The sequence below is a fragment of the Rissa tridactyla genome, chromosome 1 (assembly GCF_028500815.1).
Source record: "Rissa tridactyla isolate bRisTri1 chromosome 1, bRisTri1.patW.cur.20221130, whole genome shotgun sequence".
NCBI classification, from domain to species: Eukaryota; Metazoa; Chordata; class Aves; order Charadriiformes; family Laridae; genus Rissa; species Rissa tridactyla.
Window position 1 is genome coordinate 20,061,986 of NC_071466.1, and position 17,418 is coordinate 20,079,403.

The following is a 17,418-nucleotide window of genomic DNA, read 5'->3' on the forward strand; positions in this document are numbered from 1 at the left end:
TGCAAGTAGAACAAAGAGAGATCATGATAAGTGCAAAATTACCATTACTTAACACTATTTTACCATAGAATATAGAAATAGATATTTTCAAATGATTATTCGTCACTGCTTTCTTCAAGTGCTTTTTATTAAAACTGGAAATTCTGAAAAATACACCAACTCAAAAATTAGAACTGTAGCTGTTAGATGGTCGCCTTGGCAAAATTCTTTTAAGTACAGCTTAGCAATGGACTGCATAAACATCCTAACATTGCAAGACTGTTAATATATTAGTACATTTGTGACTAAAAAGAGAAAAGTTCAGAAAAAAAAGCTTTGCACTTTGCTCTTAACTCTTCTTGAAGTAAGTTATATTTCTCCCCAATCACTCTTAATGTTTTTGCAATATTGACTCTTTCAATAAGCGATTGCTGTGACATAATAAAGAGAGGAAGATTTACTGTGACTCTTCCTATATATATATACTCTCTATACTACAGGGAGTAATTTAACCACATACGTATTATACTAGGAGTTGTCTGTGAGATTGTGTGTCTATGCACCCTGATTTATCCAAGCAGAAGCCAGTGCACCTATATGAAAATATTATGGCCATGAAACCCCCTTTTTTTTTTCCTTATTCTTAAATAGATGCAAGCGTTTTCCATCTACTAGATTATATGTCAAGTATCTAGAGTTCCTATTAATTCAGAAGAAACATGGATACAGAATCTCATTCCGAGTATCAGCCAGTGAAGAAATCAACGGCTCCTTTATTCAACAGGCTAAGTTACAATGACTCACCAAGAAAAGCCAGCTAATAAACTGGGATAAGGTACATCAAAGTGACTGATCTGGCAGCATCTGTTTTAATTACTTAAATTATACAAAACAGAGTATAATTGGTAAATTGATCTTTTACACGACAATACCTTTCCAAAGTAATGAGGGAACTTGTGTTGATCTTCAATGATATGAGCAAATCCTCCTTGAAGGCCAAAGTCCACAGAAAAGTATGGTAATCCTTTAGGAACCTGTACACACAAAACCACATTTTTAGATGTTTATCAGACTGTAGGCATTTAGTTAACCCTGCCTCAATGAATTTGAAAGTGGTTTCACATTTTATTTTAAACCACCTCTCGGACCAAGTTATAAAATTGCTACAGAGAACAGGTAACAGGAAAGAACAACACACAACTAGATAAAAAGACACTGAAAAGATGATGACTGGGTGGCAGGACCTCCAGAAGACACCGCTACAGCACCAGGTAAGAGACAGGGAGGGACCAGGCAGCAGCACACACACTGAGCAAACGCCTTCCTGACTCCACAACTCCAAATTATAGGGGATGAGTAGAAATTTTAACATAATCACCAGCAAGTTGCATTTATTAAAGATGAAATGTTGTATGATAACAGGAAATACTTCCCCAGAGGAAATGTTGATACTCGGAGGAAGGGGAAACATCTCTATGGAGAATACACTACCAGAAATCCCCACTACATGACTGTAAATTATTATTAACTTGCCGAATCAGGTAATTTGATAATTCATTCAGCGTACAGAAGAGACGCTGGTTATCCTGCCACAAGGAAAGACCCTTCAGTCTGGCAGAGCAAGAAGTTCCTTGAAAGCAGATCCATTTATTGCTAGTAATTTCAATTGCTAGTATTTCAAGTAATTTCTGCTGTTTTCTGCAGCAAGTTATTTTCTGCTCTTTTAAATGTGGAGGATGTTCCTCTATAGATAAGACTTATAAAGCTTCAAATTCATAAGTATTTCCTCTGCTACAGTCCAAATAACTGCAATTTTCACAAGGCATGTTCCATATATTGCTTGAAAATTCAGTCTAAAAATACTTAAGATTTAATTTGGAGGGGCAGTATAGCACAGCAAGAAACATAAAACATTTTAAATGAACTAAAAAATTGTTATATAAGGAAAAAATGGGTTGGTGGCTGACACCTTAAGGAAAATGTCAGCTTTTTCTTATTTGTGTCTAGCAATGTATCGGGTCTGTCTGGGATGGAGTTCATTTTATTCACAGCAGCTTGTATGGTGCTGTGTTGTAGACTGGTGACTAAAGCAGTGTTGACAGCAGTGTTTGGGCTATTGCTGATCAGTGTCTGCTGGTGGGTCAGCTCTCCTGGCTGTGTCCTCCCCCAGCCCGATGCCCACCCCCAGGTCCCTCACTGCAGGGAGCGGACGGAGCAGCGGAGAAGGCCTTGATGCTGTGCAAGGGCTGGATGCTCAGGCTCTGCCTCTGGACACCACAGTCCCAATTTCTGCACACAATCTGCCCGTTAGATGATGTCTCAGCCATGTCTGACCCTCCTTCCAGGCACCACCATCTCTTAATACAACTCTCCAACTTCCCAAAACCCAGCTCGGTTTCTAAAGTGCACTTTCATACCTTCCTGAAGGCTACAGACATTTCTTTTACCCTAAAATAATGTTAAAATCACACAACTGTGTAACAACTTATACTCAGATACATTTTATTAATTTAAAAGAAGTGTTGTGACTTAATCTGGCCTACCTTCAAATGGGTATATAATACAGTCACAAAAATGTATGGCTAAGAAGGATTCTTAAAGAAATCGAGTGTCCTGATGTCCTACCATGTGTCAAGAAAATTATACTTCATTTATTTCTGACAGATGTTGGCTTTCCCTGTTCTGAAGCACCAGTGAGCAGATGATGTCCAAAACACACCTATTTTGTTTTCCATTTATATCCATCTTAAGTTTTCCCTAGGTCCTTGCTAAAAATTAAATTATTTCCTTCTTGTCTGTACCCAATAGTGCTAGAGAACAACTATATTCTTTGAAACAATCTCCTATATACAGAAAACTACCATCACATCACCACTACACCCATTTCAGTCTTTTCTTTCTTAGACCGCACAACCACTAAAGCACTTTCTTTAGTTAAGTTTTCTAACCTCTGCTCTCCTCCAACTCTCTTAAAATGCGGTGCGCAAAACAAGACCCAGATTTTCCAGGTGAAGCCTCACCATAAGGAGACCCATAACTGACTCCCATTACATTTATATGACTTTTCAGCTTATGCAGCAGAAAAAATTTTGTCTTTTTGCTATATTTGCTACGACTGTTGGCTTAGTTCAAGAGTCATCACAATATACAAAACCTCTCCTGCGATACAGCCACCCAAGCCCCTACTTTTCTGCATTTAATTTCTCTCTTTTTGTCATATCAGGCTTCATGTCTCATTACTAAAACCCATTTTCTCTTCCTCCTAAACTAGGATTTTTTTAGTGCAAAGGTGCTACGTTTATTAAAAGATACTTTTGGAAATTAAATGTTACTACATAGCAGTAATCTACTTATGGTAAAGTCTATATACACCACACATCTTCCACTTTAATTTTAAAATGATGGAACAATCTTTGAACCTAACAGCCTCAGCATTATTCCTTTAAGACTTGCATATACAAAGATGTTTCAGTTTAGTATCCAGGAGACAGTGTACCGTTCCCTGGTTTTAGAAAACAAAGGTTCATAATGCTATTTATATTTACGCTTCATAAACTTAGCAACACAAAAGGCTGTTATAGGTCAATGAAAAAAGAGACATCATATTTTTTCCAAGAAAGTAATTTGCAAATCTTTGATCTACCTTAATTATTTAAATTAATCAAGAAAATCATGCTGGTACATGTCCTCAAAATGCCTGCTTTGTTCTCAACCAATGCTCGCAGCTCAGCCCACCTTTTGTTGAAATAAATGGGAATCTTTTCCCTAACGTCAGTTAGGGGTTCAGTCAGACTTTTAGTTCTCATCATGCCCATGCCATCTCCTGAGCCACTAATCTAATTGTGTTCCCTTTCTTCTCTCTTTGAAACAGTTAATAACAAAAAAAGATGAGAAGAATTTGCTGAGAAATTCTGTGTTCAATACATTTCATTACTTACAGATTTCCGAACATCTTTTGAAGAAAGATCAATTAACTTCTTGTTCACGGACCACTCTTCATCAGACTCCATTATAGCTTTCTGTAAAATCATTTTATCTAAATGTGAAAATAGTCCTTCATAGAACAAGCAAAGAACTAACTTTTCAATGTAGTGAAGTACATTGCACTGCAAGTACCAATTATTGCTTAACAAAGTAACCTTATTTTTGGTAATCTTTCTGATTTCCAGAACATACATACTTCATAAAGGCATCGTATAATATCCTCAAACTCACTAAGTTCCTCTTTTTATTTTTTTTTTAAATTTAACTTTTGCCTGACACAAATTATCTCTAACAAGTTTAAACTAAAAGGTCACGTTTTCTTTTTACTAAGCTCATACAAAACCTCTTATGAATTCATTACATTAGATTAGCATTTTTTCCTTTTTTTTTTTTTTTCTTTTTTTAAACCCTAAGAAGAGAATCCAGCTTAGAAGGCTGACTGCACTTAAAAACCTTTTAAGCTGCCTCTGTATCCGTCATACTATGGAAGTGGGTATAGGGTAGCAGAATGTACATACCTTTTAAATTTCATTTGCTTTATGTTTTAATGGTGGACAATTCTGAAAGTTTTATGCAAATGACATTGCATTAAATCTTGTACTTTGTCTTTTCTTTAGTATTCAGACAAAACACAAGTTTTACCAGCACTTGAAGCATAGCAATGAAATCAACCAGGTGGAGAGTATCAAATATGGTAGAAGTTACTGCATTGCTGTTCATCATACTGATTGTTACACTTCATCAAAAACCAGAAACTGTTTCAAAGAACAAATAACATAATTCACTTGTAAAAGGTAAATCATGATCCAGACTCTGAAAGCCCAAAGGCCTCAGTTCCAGGCAGAAGCTTCAACAAGTTTTTCCTTACAGAGTCAGTGGAAAGAGACCAGAAGAGCTATTGAAGAAATATCTATCATGCTGCCTAACGTTCATCATAAACCTAAGACACAGGTAAAATTTGGGTCTACTGAAATAAGACGTGAATGAAACATAATACATGAGTATTTCTTAAAACAGTGGACATTATTTACCCATTTTATGCTTGCCAAGGCACGTGTATGGGGTTTTAAGTTTATACTACAGGACTTAAGTAAGAAGTATTGTAATTCTTGCAGCACTTCAAGAAACTACTCATCTTCTCTCATCTTTTTTCCGTTTTTTCAGTGCAGTCAGGCTTGAAGCAACTGCAGTGATATGCAGCTCTTCCACTGACTACTTGAAAAACAGAATTACCTCACAGGACTTGTTTTCAGATCAAGGAATAGGATCAAAGAATGGATCATGAAGTAGGATCAAAGAATCCATCTTTTCAAAAATCGTACTTGAATATCAAAAAAAGTTTTCCAGAAATAGATGAAATATGATAAATACATTCAAATGACCTAGAGAAAAAACATTTTTGTGTACCTTAAAGTAGATTGGAGCCATATCTCCTACTTCTTTTGGAAGAGGAATGCATTCGTATACCATGTGATACCTTTTCTTCATACTCATGTTTGTTTCTAGGAACACACAGTCCAAGTCTTTAGCTTCAAACATTTTCACCAATGCATTTCGGAACATCTGTTTAAAGAAAAAAACAAACATATAATTTGGATTAACTTTACAATGCTTTCAGATATAATATTTTACATTATTTCACTAACACATTATATTCATAATAAACTCATAATAAAATGGGTAACAGCAGCAATCATACTAGGAAAATTCCATATTATTCAACAATTTAATATGAACTATATTTCCTACAATACAAACACAGGAAGTCTAGAAAACAATTGTGAAATATGCATTATATTAACACTGCGCTGCAGTTTTAATAAACAGTGCATATTTTTATAGTAGAAATTAAAACTATGTTGAACTCCATAACTGATGCTCCATAGAACAACATGGCTTTAACAGTAGGTCCCCAGCTTGCAATTTCTGAGAAGTTAATGTCTTGGTTTGTGTTGACACCAGATATCATTATCCTTCCACTATTCCTTCTAATTACACAGTTGTTTTTTTTTAAAATGACATTTCCACTAGGCACGCTTGACCTTTAAGGAAAATACTAACATTGTCTCAAAAGAAAGCCATGGCTATAACCACCACCTTCCCTGTACAGAAGCTAACCAAATGCGAGACTGTAATACATATGGTCTCAATGTACACGTACCAGTTCCTGTTAGAGATTAGGTACTGCACCTATTCAAAGTGTATTTCAATTTATAATTTTGCTAGGTCCAGCATCAACCAGGGCCCTGCACACGTTCAATAGGCTCTGCAGACTTTCCTGCCTGACGAAGCTCTGGCTGCCCATGCAGATGGGCAGCTCTGACACAGGGCAGCTCTAAGCTGGGATCAAACACAGTGGAAATGGCCAAGGAAAAGAAAAAAAAGAAAAGAAAAGAAAAAAGAGGTGTGAGAAGTGGGGGCCTGGCCCCACCCTTCACTCAGGAGCTGCAATTAAGCTCAGGCCTACACTTTTGGTCCTTGCTTGAGGTAAGTTTCAGGGACACCTGTGCCCAGCCATGTGCCTGCCTGATCTAGACCCTGCCTTGACCTTCAACCTAACTCACCGCTGCAGACCTGTCTGGCCATCACTGGGCTGTGGCTGACCCTGTCTACCATCACGGGACCTGCTCTTCTCCCGGCTTGGGTACCATGGGACTGCGCCTTGTCAGTGAGGTGGTTTCCCCCACATGCCTTGCCCATCACCTTCCACCCCTGCTTTGCCTTCCCTGTGGAGCAGCCCATTTCCCAACCAAATGTTGGGAAGGACTATTACAGTTGCTACCCTGCAATATCAAGTGAAATACAAACCCACTGAAAAGCCCAGAATATTTGCAGGTGTTAGCTAGCGTTTCCCAGACTGCAATTTCTCGTTTTTAAATACATTGCAGTTCTCCTCCAAATTCTGAGCAGCAAAACATCAAGGATAATTAGCACTGGAAACGGCAAAACCATTCATAAAAGCAAATAAGAGGACTTGGCTTATGCTCGAATGCACACGACACTGATGCATGTAACAGTTTAAGCAATAGAGAACATGTAAAAATTTATATCTTTTCATATTAAAAAAATTACATGCATATTTACTTTGGCAAGTGAGAACATCAGTCCGAGACACACAATATCATAGAATCATAGAATCTTCATGGTTGCAAAGGACCTTTGAGATCATTGAGTCCAACCTTACACACGCAAAAAAAAAAAAAAAAACCACACACACAAAAAAAAACCAAACAACCTACAATCTCTGCCACTAGAGCATGCCCTGAAGTGCCACATCTAGACGTTTCTTAAACACCTCTGGGGATGGTGACTCACCCACCTCCCTGGGCAGGCTGTTCCAGTGCCTGACCACTCTTTCAGTAAAGTAATTCTTCCTCATATCTAATCTAAACCTCCCCTGCTGCAACTTCAGACCATTTCCTCTCGTCCTGTCATTATTTACCTGGGAGAAGAGGCCAACACCCACCTCTCTCCAACCTCCTTTCAGGTAGTTGTAGAGGGCAATGAGGTCTCCCCTCAGCCTCCTCTTCTCCAAGCTAAACATGCCCAGCTCCCTCAGCCTCTCCTCATATGACTTGAACATTTAACATATGACAATATGTTAAATTCAAGTGCCTAAAGGCATACAGTATAAAAGAACCTTTCTTGCTTTACTCCAACATATCTTAATATAAATATCCCAGCAAAAATAGTTACCTAAAACATGTGCTCGATACAACATTTTATGAATATTTAAAAGTGTGATAAATTTTTTTTCCCCCTACAGCAATATAAAATATGGCTCTGGCATCAGAGTTTAGTTTAGCCACTGAGTAAATGTATGCTTATACTCTTGCTAAAATTTTCAAGACTTCCTCCTACTGAATTACATAGAAGCTGGGAAAAAAAAAAATATCTGTGCCACTCACCTCCTAAAGTAATTTGTTGCAAGGAAATGTTTAAACTGCCTATGAATGTATTCACAGGGTCAATGGATAACAGTTTTACCAACCAGTTGCCTTTTCTAGGAAGGAAAAGACTAGCATTGAATACAGGAACTGCATTTGCTTCTTTTCTTTATCTTATTTTCGTTCTCATACAAATTTGGAAAAATTGTCATCTATTTAATTAAAAGAGGTTAGGATAAATAGAAGATATTGAATAAACATATTTATCACTTTTCCCCATGCTCTGTTGTTCTTCCTGATCCCTATTTGTTGCACTTACTTGCTTCTTATTGAACTCAAGTGGGCATTTCTGTCATATACAAAAGAACTCCTTCCACATATTGCTCGGGAGGAGCATAATTTACTATGAAACATTGTACGAAAATTACGTCAGCCGTGAGAATCAATGTGGGGAGCAAATTTGGAAAGTCAGAGAATTCATTTGCCAGGCTTGAGGCACCATCAACATTACTTAAACCATTTCAAACTCATGAACTAACGTGCTTTTAAATCTAATCAACTGCAAGCGATGAAGACTTTCTCTAGTCTGAAATAGTATCCAGTATTTTGATATAAGGGGTTCCAAGTTGGTTTCCTCGTAGTAATCCTGACGGCGGAGCGGGAAGACCAATCACTGTTAATCTCTTAGTCAGAATCTTGTTACATTCCTCCCTTGATTTTCCTTTTCCAAAGAAAACAGAACTCAAAAACTTCAAAATGTCTTCATAAGAGTTGGAAAACATGACCCATCGTGCTTGGCGCTTTATTGTAATGATTCTTTTCAAAAAAGTAGGAAATTGGATTCTAACAGGGACCTCACTGACTTGAAGAAGGAGATCGTTCTCTCTCAATTGACATCCCCCCAGAATCCAGATTATCTTCAACAACCTGAAGATATGTAAACAACGTATCTTCAGCTTGTGCTTCGTTTTAAGTGATCTTTCTGCCCTGACAATCCCCGGCGCTCCCAAGGGAATCTAAACTGCCAAGACAGTTATTCCACTTTCTGTAAGGGATCAGCTGTACCTACATCCTCCCCAAGAGATGTTCCGCTAACATCGTTTCAAAGATCTCCAACAACAGAGGTTCTGCAGCATTCCAGGCCACTTTTGCTAGTGTTTATAAATGAGAACTTCTCTTCAGTGTTTACCCTGCATCTCCCTTTTTCAATTTTTTGACCACTAATTTTCATCCATCGCATGAGAATATTCTACCCCTTAGTGGAATTAGAAAAGAGCTGCCAGGCTGGAAACTAGGGAAACAGGTACTTCTAAGAAGTGTATTGTTACACAGAACAACATTATTTTACAAAAATGTTAGAACATGAGACAGCTTCTCAGCTGACCTGGATTTCTTCCCAGATCTCTTCATCCAAAAGAGTGGCTGCAGTGTGGTGCTGTAGAGGGGCTACCAGGCAGTGACCTTCAGTAAGGGACTGGTAGCTTGGTAGAGACAAGTATACCTATAAAAAGCAAAGAAAAACTGAGTGCCTATTTTTCTAGCGTTAAAAACCTTCCCATTGCTAAGGCTAAGAAACATATCATTTGCTAAAATTCAAACCAAAAGAAGCCGTTACCTTCTAATTACAGCAGGGTATTGGTAATTTTAGTGTTTTTAAAAAGGTCCCATTATCTATCAGTAGCTCCAATGAGCTAGTAGTATCCAGACCACCAACATGGCAGTAATATCAGCCTTAATAGACCAACCAGTATCCTATTACGAAATCACATTGTTCAGTCCATTAGAATACATTTTTTTATATAGTTATATATAACTGTATGCATTTTTCATGAAATACAATATATAAATGCATACAGATACAGATATATCTGTATATTTATCTATTAGATATACACATATATATACACACACACATAAATACATATCTGTATGCATTTTTTTTATATATATACATATATATAAAAAAATAAGTGTGACGTACCATAATACATATCTATGCATTTAATTCCTTGGCCTATAAAAAGTTTCAAATCAAATGACAAACATCAATAATTAAGAAAAACTTTGGAGAAAGAAAGACGACAAAGCCAATACTGAAGCATTTCATATGTTATAAATACAAACATTTATGCAATTTTTAAAAGCATTACAGAAACAAGAAGTTTCCCCAGACAAAACTTTTGTATGTTTGAAAGGATTTTAGGCTTAAAAATTGAATTCTCCACTTAATCTTCTTTGAAATTATTGAGATACATTTCTTCACCAGTTCAAATTTCCTCCAGGGCAGTGTGATTTAGTCTTCCACAAATCCACCTACAGTCTAATCTCTGCACTCAGATCTTTCATTACTGCTCCTGTCTTCCACAAATCCACAAGGCCGAATTTCTGATATCAAAGCTTTATAATTCACAACAGATTTAGATCTTTTTCTCCCTCACCCTTGACGAATTTGTGAAATCAATTGGAAGGGCAAAGAAAATAAGATGCAGAACAATAAATCATTTCATAGAAGCAATTCCGTTCTTAATCGTAGGCACTCTAACATTAACACTGCCTTCCTTTACTTCTTTTTTATTTTTGCATTTGTGTTAAATTGCTATTTTCTTACCTTGGTGCCAATTGCAATAATAAGATGTTTAGAAAGTTCACTGCTATCAAAGCAGTATGGGCACTTTTCCATGCGTGCAGCAAGCTGCTGGTGCTCACGTATTGCTTTTCTTCTTTGTATTTCTTCCTCTTCCCCACTGCGGGCTCTTTTGGCTGCTTTGGAAACAAACATGTCATCCAGAGTGTAGTACTCTCTGTCAGTTTTTTCCATAAACTGAAAAGACACACAGAAAAATTGTGTCTATATAAGCAAAAAAAAAAAATACTTAGCTCTTTGTTTTATCCTTTATTGAGAAAAGCCTAAAGTACGTAAGCGGTAGCATTGCTTCCTTCCATATGGCATCGCAACACACACAATCATCAGGTACATCTCCAGAGAGCAGTCACACACACACACTCCCAGACAGCATAGGTATTAAAATATAGATGTGTCACAGCAGTGAGAAGAGTATATTACTATATTCCATCTCGAGTTAAGTGCTAGGTATTTCAATATTATCTTGACATAACTTCAGCTTTAAACAGATGCACAATTTTTTAAATCATATATAACGGTATGTTTTATTTCAGTCTTCCCCCTCCTCCTCCTCTCCTATTATGACTATCGCTATCCATTAAATCATCTCTTGTGAAATAACTAGACCATGACTCTGTACCTCATATTCATATTCTGTGAAAACATGCTAAGAGTTATTTCTACCAAGTGAACAGTAATAAGCCATTTTGTGAAGAAAACAGTCTTTGTCTTCAATATTTAGTCTTTCTTGAAAGACGTGGATAACAAATACAACTAGCACTTTACCAGAAACAAGGTTGAATGATCCACAGGTTTTTTCTTTGCTAATTGCTACATTTTAATTAAATAAGCCATATTTAAAAGGAAACTCTGAAAATACTAGATTTGTTATGCCTCAGGGTCAGTGGTATCTTACAGGGTCTTATTGGTGGAAACACACACAAACTGGATATGTCTCACCTAGGCGGTATTTGGGAGGGACAGAGGCAGAACACTTATATATATTTAGTACTAGGCTTTATCAATCTTTTATTATTTTGATGACAAACAAATTCCATGGTGTCTTGCCTAAATCAAGACTTAGCAAGTCTTGATTGTAAAGATTAACTTTTTTAAGGATTTAGGAAAGTACTTCTCCATTTTCTGCTTTGGCTGCTCTACACGACTTCAAATTACGTGCCATTAATACCATAAATATTCAACGCGTATAGTTAAAGCAAATGTAAAAAGAATTCAAAAGAATTCTTTCAAGTTTTTCTCTTTAAATTAAATCCCAGTGCTGCGATATTTTTATGCTATACTTGACTGTAATTTTACCTTGAACAGTTTCAGTAATCTCCTTATCAAAATGACAGGGAGAAAAAAAAAAAACCCACAACACAGTACACTATACACATTTCTTGATATTGGAGGTGCTGGTCCTTCAGAGTCTTGGCAGATTTATGTATGAGTAGTTTTGCTCCAAGAATTGCTAAGGAAATGGTAGAAGTGTCATCACAACAAATCCTTGTGTTTTAGGACACTGACTGGGGTAGCCATAGCAAAGGACTAATGTCAGCTGCAGGCATTTTGAAGGCGTACTGTCATAATTGAAACATAGTCTCCAAATAAGAAAAAGATCACCCAAATATCCCACGTGTAGTTTGTGTAGATAACCTGACGTGAAAAGAATTTAAGACTTTATTTTGTAGTGTAGATAACCAACTTCCCCCCGAAAAACACAGACGAGAACTTTTGCTTTTCCTGAACGTTGCAATTCTCTAACACAGACCAGTAGCTTATTTAGTATATGCTCAGTACTTCATTACCAAACAACTGAGGAGCAGCCTCCTTAATATTACTTTATTTAGCTGTAATACATTTAACCGCTTATGTGCGTTTCCTACTGGAAGCCACTGCAGACTAAAATGAACAGTTCAATAGCTCAACTCTGTTCTTGTTCTGTTTTACTAAAATGCTGTAATCTATATTTAAAACAAAAGGGAGATTCCTGAGCCATAGAAAAAAATATTTAGTGGTTTGGGTGTCAAAAATCATTGTCATACAAGCATAAGAAAGGTAAAACTGGAGCTTCAACAGAAGAAACACCAATAAGCAGTACTTTTTGTTTTGTTATTAACAAAAGTACCATGAGAATGGAAATAAACATGAAACAATACACCTGGCTGACTACAAAGAAAAGGAAGAACTGAAATCGAAACACCTCAGATATCAGGAATACCACATGCAGCACAGAATACCATTACTATTTTGCTTTGGTTCCACTTAGAAGTAGTCATGGAAATTCCTGGTTATTTATGACCTCTTTTAAATAGTAGTACTTTTCGAAACACCTTAAAAACACTCTACAGATCCTTTTATAAAGGTCCCTTATGTCACAGGAACACAAGTCAAGAATTTTGTCTAGTGATGAAATAAATATTAATCTTATTAAATGGGCTGGATGACATCTTTCTTCAACAGTGGATAAAGCACTATATACAATAAGATACCTGGGACCCAAAAGAGAATGCTCAACTAAAAAGCAGTAAACTTTAAAGAAGTACGTGCTGCCTAAAGACAGATTTGGTTTCTCCTGTTAGTGTCACGACCAACAGAAGATCAGTGTATTTCAAAAGGTAATTCAGTAAGACCAAAAAGAAATTATGTTGCCGTTCTTCAGGATTTATACTTTTCTGCATCATGTTCGACACAATATGAAAAAAATATTCATAATTCAACGACTGAAACCTAGCAGTAGGTCTGAAGCAACATGAAGTCTAATAGATGACCTTAAGTGGAGTCAAGTCATCTTTTCTAAGTCAGGAGACTTAGAAAAACAAGCTACAAATGCAACACACACACACACAAAATGGAAAAGGAAAAAACAAACCAACAAATAGCCACTGGCAAAAGTTGGAGTCACACAACAAAATGGTGAGAAAGATTCCCCAGTTGCACCAGAGTTCTCCTAGTGCTTCCAGGAAATCCAACAGTACTGTTTCAGGATTCAAAATTAAAAGTCCTCAAAGTGAAGGGAAACAGTAGAAAAGATGAAATAATATCTTCACTTCTGATATTACTGAACAGACTACATGCATTCAAGGTAAGGTCCTCGTGCAGCCTGGATCCCACCCAAGGTCTGTGCATCAGGCTACAGTAAGTCAGTGGGGAATCTTAAACTAAATTTTGGATTTTTCCTGGAAATAAAAGGATGTGTAGAAGAGTTCTTCATGCAGCTAGAGGCCATGGGAGCCAGACAACATTGCACTTCTGGTTTAAGATGTAATATATGTTGGTCAACAGAATTAGATGAAGCATACTGAGGAAGGAAGTAAAATAAACATACGGTTACTTTGGAGAAGTAAGGAACAAGAAAAGGTAGGTAGCAATGCAACATTTTGGGGAGAGAAACCACAGTAACGGGATATTTAGATAAGGAATATTCACAGATCAGGTTCAGATTACCTCTACCAGCAACAAAATTACAGATCCCATTGCAGTGCTAACAAATAACAAAAGGTAATAACGAATGCAAAGCAGTTCAAGAAACCAATACCCCAGCTTCAAAGACATTAAACAAGTGCTCGAAACAAGCAGAGTATAAGAAAAACGTTACTTTAAACATTTTAATCTGCTTGTGCAATAAAAAAGCCTAGTAATTAATAATTCATGTCCAACTGGATGCTCTTCAAGCACCACACGCTTCCCTTGCTGAAGAAAAACAGACAAGGACAAAGCAGAAAAATGAGGAGGTATTTTTTCCCCCTTTTTCACACCTTTAAGGAGAAGTTTATGAGACCTTTATTCAAGTCGTAAGTCTAGCACATCAATGCACAATCCAATTATATTCCAGTTCTGAGACAGAGAGACCAAGTCACAGATGGTCACCCTATCCCTGAATCTTCATTTCTTGCCATTTTATCTCATCCTTTAGGTGACTTTAAAAGAGTGTTAAAACGGAATACATTGTCACCTCCAAAAACAACAGTCAGGAAAGGAGTAAGAATTTCTTTGCAGCTCCTGTACTTCCAACATACCTCAGAACAGTTCAGGAAGTACAGAAACCTAAAAACAGGCAAAAATATGATCCAGCAAGAATTGTATGTTCCTACTGAAATAAAATATGATATGAATATAAGTGGAAAAATCCACTCAGCAATATTTTCTGCCTTAAAAACAAGCAAAAACCCACTAAAGATGCTTAGTCTGCAATATTGGAATAGTAGCAATGAACATGACTGACACACTCTTTGTCAGTAGTAAGGGAAAAAATATACATATTTTTCTAAGGGCATAATTCCTTAAATATCATCATCTTTTGAATCCTACAAGTGCCAAATATCAATGTGTCAGAACTGAAATAAAATAAAATGTAGCTGCTACCATGGCTGACTAGAGCTACTGCTACTCTAAATATTGGCCTTTTTGAAAAGTTATTTGGGAAAAACATGGAAATTCTCTTTCAAAAAATTTATACTCTTTTACAAGAAGGTGCCCAGTGTGTTCTGCCAATTGCATTATTTCACTATAACAAAATCTCTCCAAACAAGTTAAAGGGGAATTGAAAGTACAAGAAGAGAGTGTTCTCCAAACTGCCAGAAGGAAAGCAAGTAATCACTTAAAAACTGATTTCTTTCATACATATCTTCTTCCATACAAAAGACAGAACTAGTACAAATCCAAAGAAGGAACTATGCTGATGTATTAGATTCACTGGAAAGCTGCTGTTCTGCACCAGCTGAAGCATCACACCTGTTAAATGTGAAAGTCAATGCGTGCTGGAAGTTGTGTGCTTAGTTCCTCACCGTGCTGGATGCTGTGCTCACTCTACTTCAGGTGCCGCCCAGCGATCAGAAAGAAGCAGGTAGTCACCCTTCATATATCGTTTTTAAGTTGGGATGTCCTAAAAAACCACCACTGAACTGCCCAAAGTTAATAGAAGAAATTCAGACATTTGTAAAGACAATGCACCTGAAGTTCTTGTTTGTACCAGACACTGGTCAAAACCAAGAGCTAACCTAAACTGATGTTCTCATAAGACAGATCACCTCCACAGTCCCTTGTCTTCTCTTTCCCATTTCACTTTTTTGCTCTGGGCTCATCTGACACATTCTTCCTTCGTACGTGCTCTCTGTTTTCCAGTTTTTCATTCCCTTTTGGCAAGCACCAGTTAACCAGAGAATACACAGGCAGCTTTAGGACTCTTAGCACCAGGCAAAACGACATGCCTCGACACCTGGTGTAATTGTACAACCGCGACATTTCTACCATCCATCTGACGAGGGATCTGTTTTGAACAACTAGGATGCAGTTTTGGTTTAGCCAACAGGGACGGCATCACAGTTTTGCTTGCCCTGGCCAAGAAAGGCCTGTAATACACAAACATTTAAACAGCAGTCAGGGAAGGCATCCAAGCTTTCAGGAGCAGATAAAAATCACCCTTAGGGCTCTCATTTGCATAGATCTAATGTGTGCAAATGTGGCCAAAACCCAAAACAGGGAGAGAGTTGGTTAACCATTCAGCACAGGAGTTCAGAAAGAGATCGGCATCTGACTATGCAGAAATGAGAATGATTTGAGAGAGGGGAAAATTACAATGTTGTATTTGCTGAAGAAATCATTAACATTATAATTAGCATGAATAATATGAATATATTACATGAATAATTTGGTTATATAACATTCTTTTCATAAAATAATTCATGTCCTTTTTCATTTTTTACATTACTGAAGCCATTACGCACCTTGGCACGGGGCTACCTCCAAAGGTAACGCTTGTCGGTCTGTGTCAGGTACGCTCCAAGTGTTCAGAATGATGGAACTGTATCTCATAGCTTAATTTTAAAGTGATTCTGATTTTCTTATTGCTACAGTAAAACCCCTGGAGTCTTATACACTGCTGGCTGCCTACACACTCCATCTGAAGCGCGCTGCATGCTGCGTCCCTTATCTCTCCCTCCGCTGCTATTACTTGCTCTTGGGGTGCGCCCTTTGGAAAGAAAGCCCTACGAAAAATTTAGTATCGTTGTGATACCAAAAGGAAACCTCAAGAGACAGAGCTCCTAATCATCGGGGATTATTCCTACATAACACCCCAAGTACACTTTTTTCCCCTCTTCAAATTTCCTCTGAAATTTGGGGATGAAACAGGAAATTCCATTATATGCAGTTATGGTGATAAAAATATACCTGCGTCTTTCTAGTGGGGGTTATTTTCAGCTTTGTTGTACACGTATTTTCTGCTTATTTTCTTGTTCTATTTTATATGCAACTATTGAACTGCTTTTCCTGTTTTCTCACTAACGCAATCATAGTTAAAGTTACTTCCATATAAGCTAATAAAAGTGCATCTGCTTGGAAAATTTGTGGAAAAAAGTCTATAGATTGTATAAAACATATCAGTTTGGTTTTAAATTGTCATGGCAACACTGACGTCTTCAACTTTAAATGACAGAGTTAATATTTGTGGAATGTTGTACTCATAGTATATTTTGGGAAGCTGCAATAAAGAAGAATAAACTATTATTTTAGAATATAAACCTGAGTGACATATGAATGCATCTCCTCACATTTAAATTCATTAAGCATTTAGCACTTATTGTTTACACCAGAGTCACCTCAGAAAACAGACTTTCTGATCTCAAATAGTGTTTGCTCAAGCCAAACCAAGGCAGAATTTTATCATGTTAATTTTATTAAAACTCCTGTCTCCCTACGACCCCAGACATCTGAATTTGTAGGTTTAGTTCAACATATAATTCAGCGTATAGGCATTCCCCAAACCTATCATCACAGTGAAATAAGTAAGATTTTAAACACATAGTATTAAAGGATTTTAATATATTAACGCACAGAGTGCTTTTAAGGCCTATGTTTCTGACAGGAAAATATTATGAATCCTGCTGTTGAGCAGGGTAGTCCAGGGCTACCTTGGAGCAGCAGAAGCCAAAAATAAACAAAGAG

The 17,418-nt window shown here is 37.0% G+C and overlaps 1 protein-coding gene across 3 annotated transcripts in view; it reads right to left on the reverse strand.

The window, feature by feature from the left end:
* CWF19L2 (CWF19 like cell cycle control factor 2) overlaps nt 1-17,418 on the reverse strand; it is a 77,024-nt gene that overhangs the window by 445 nt on the left and 59,161 nt on the right. For 2 of the 3 annotated variants that reach the window (XM_054205567.1, XM_054205575.1), the window contains 5 exons: nt 10,459-10,671; nt 9,235-9,351; nt 5,371-5,526; nt 3,918-3,998; nt 912-1,013 (listed from right to left, as the gene is read on the reverse strand). In XM_054205567.1, the coding sequence (XP_054061542.1) occupies nt 912-1,013; nt 3,918-3,998; nt 5,371-5,526; nt 9,235-9,351; nt 10,459-10,671 (669 nt within the window). Of the gene's footprint in view, nt 1-911; nt 1,014-3,917; nt 3,999-5,370; nt 5,527-7,871; nt 7,967-9,234; nt 9,352-10,458; nt 10,672-17,418 lie in introns of those variants that run through there. The other variant, XR_008467022.1, reaches the window with a different exon arrangement.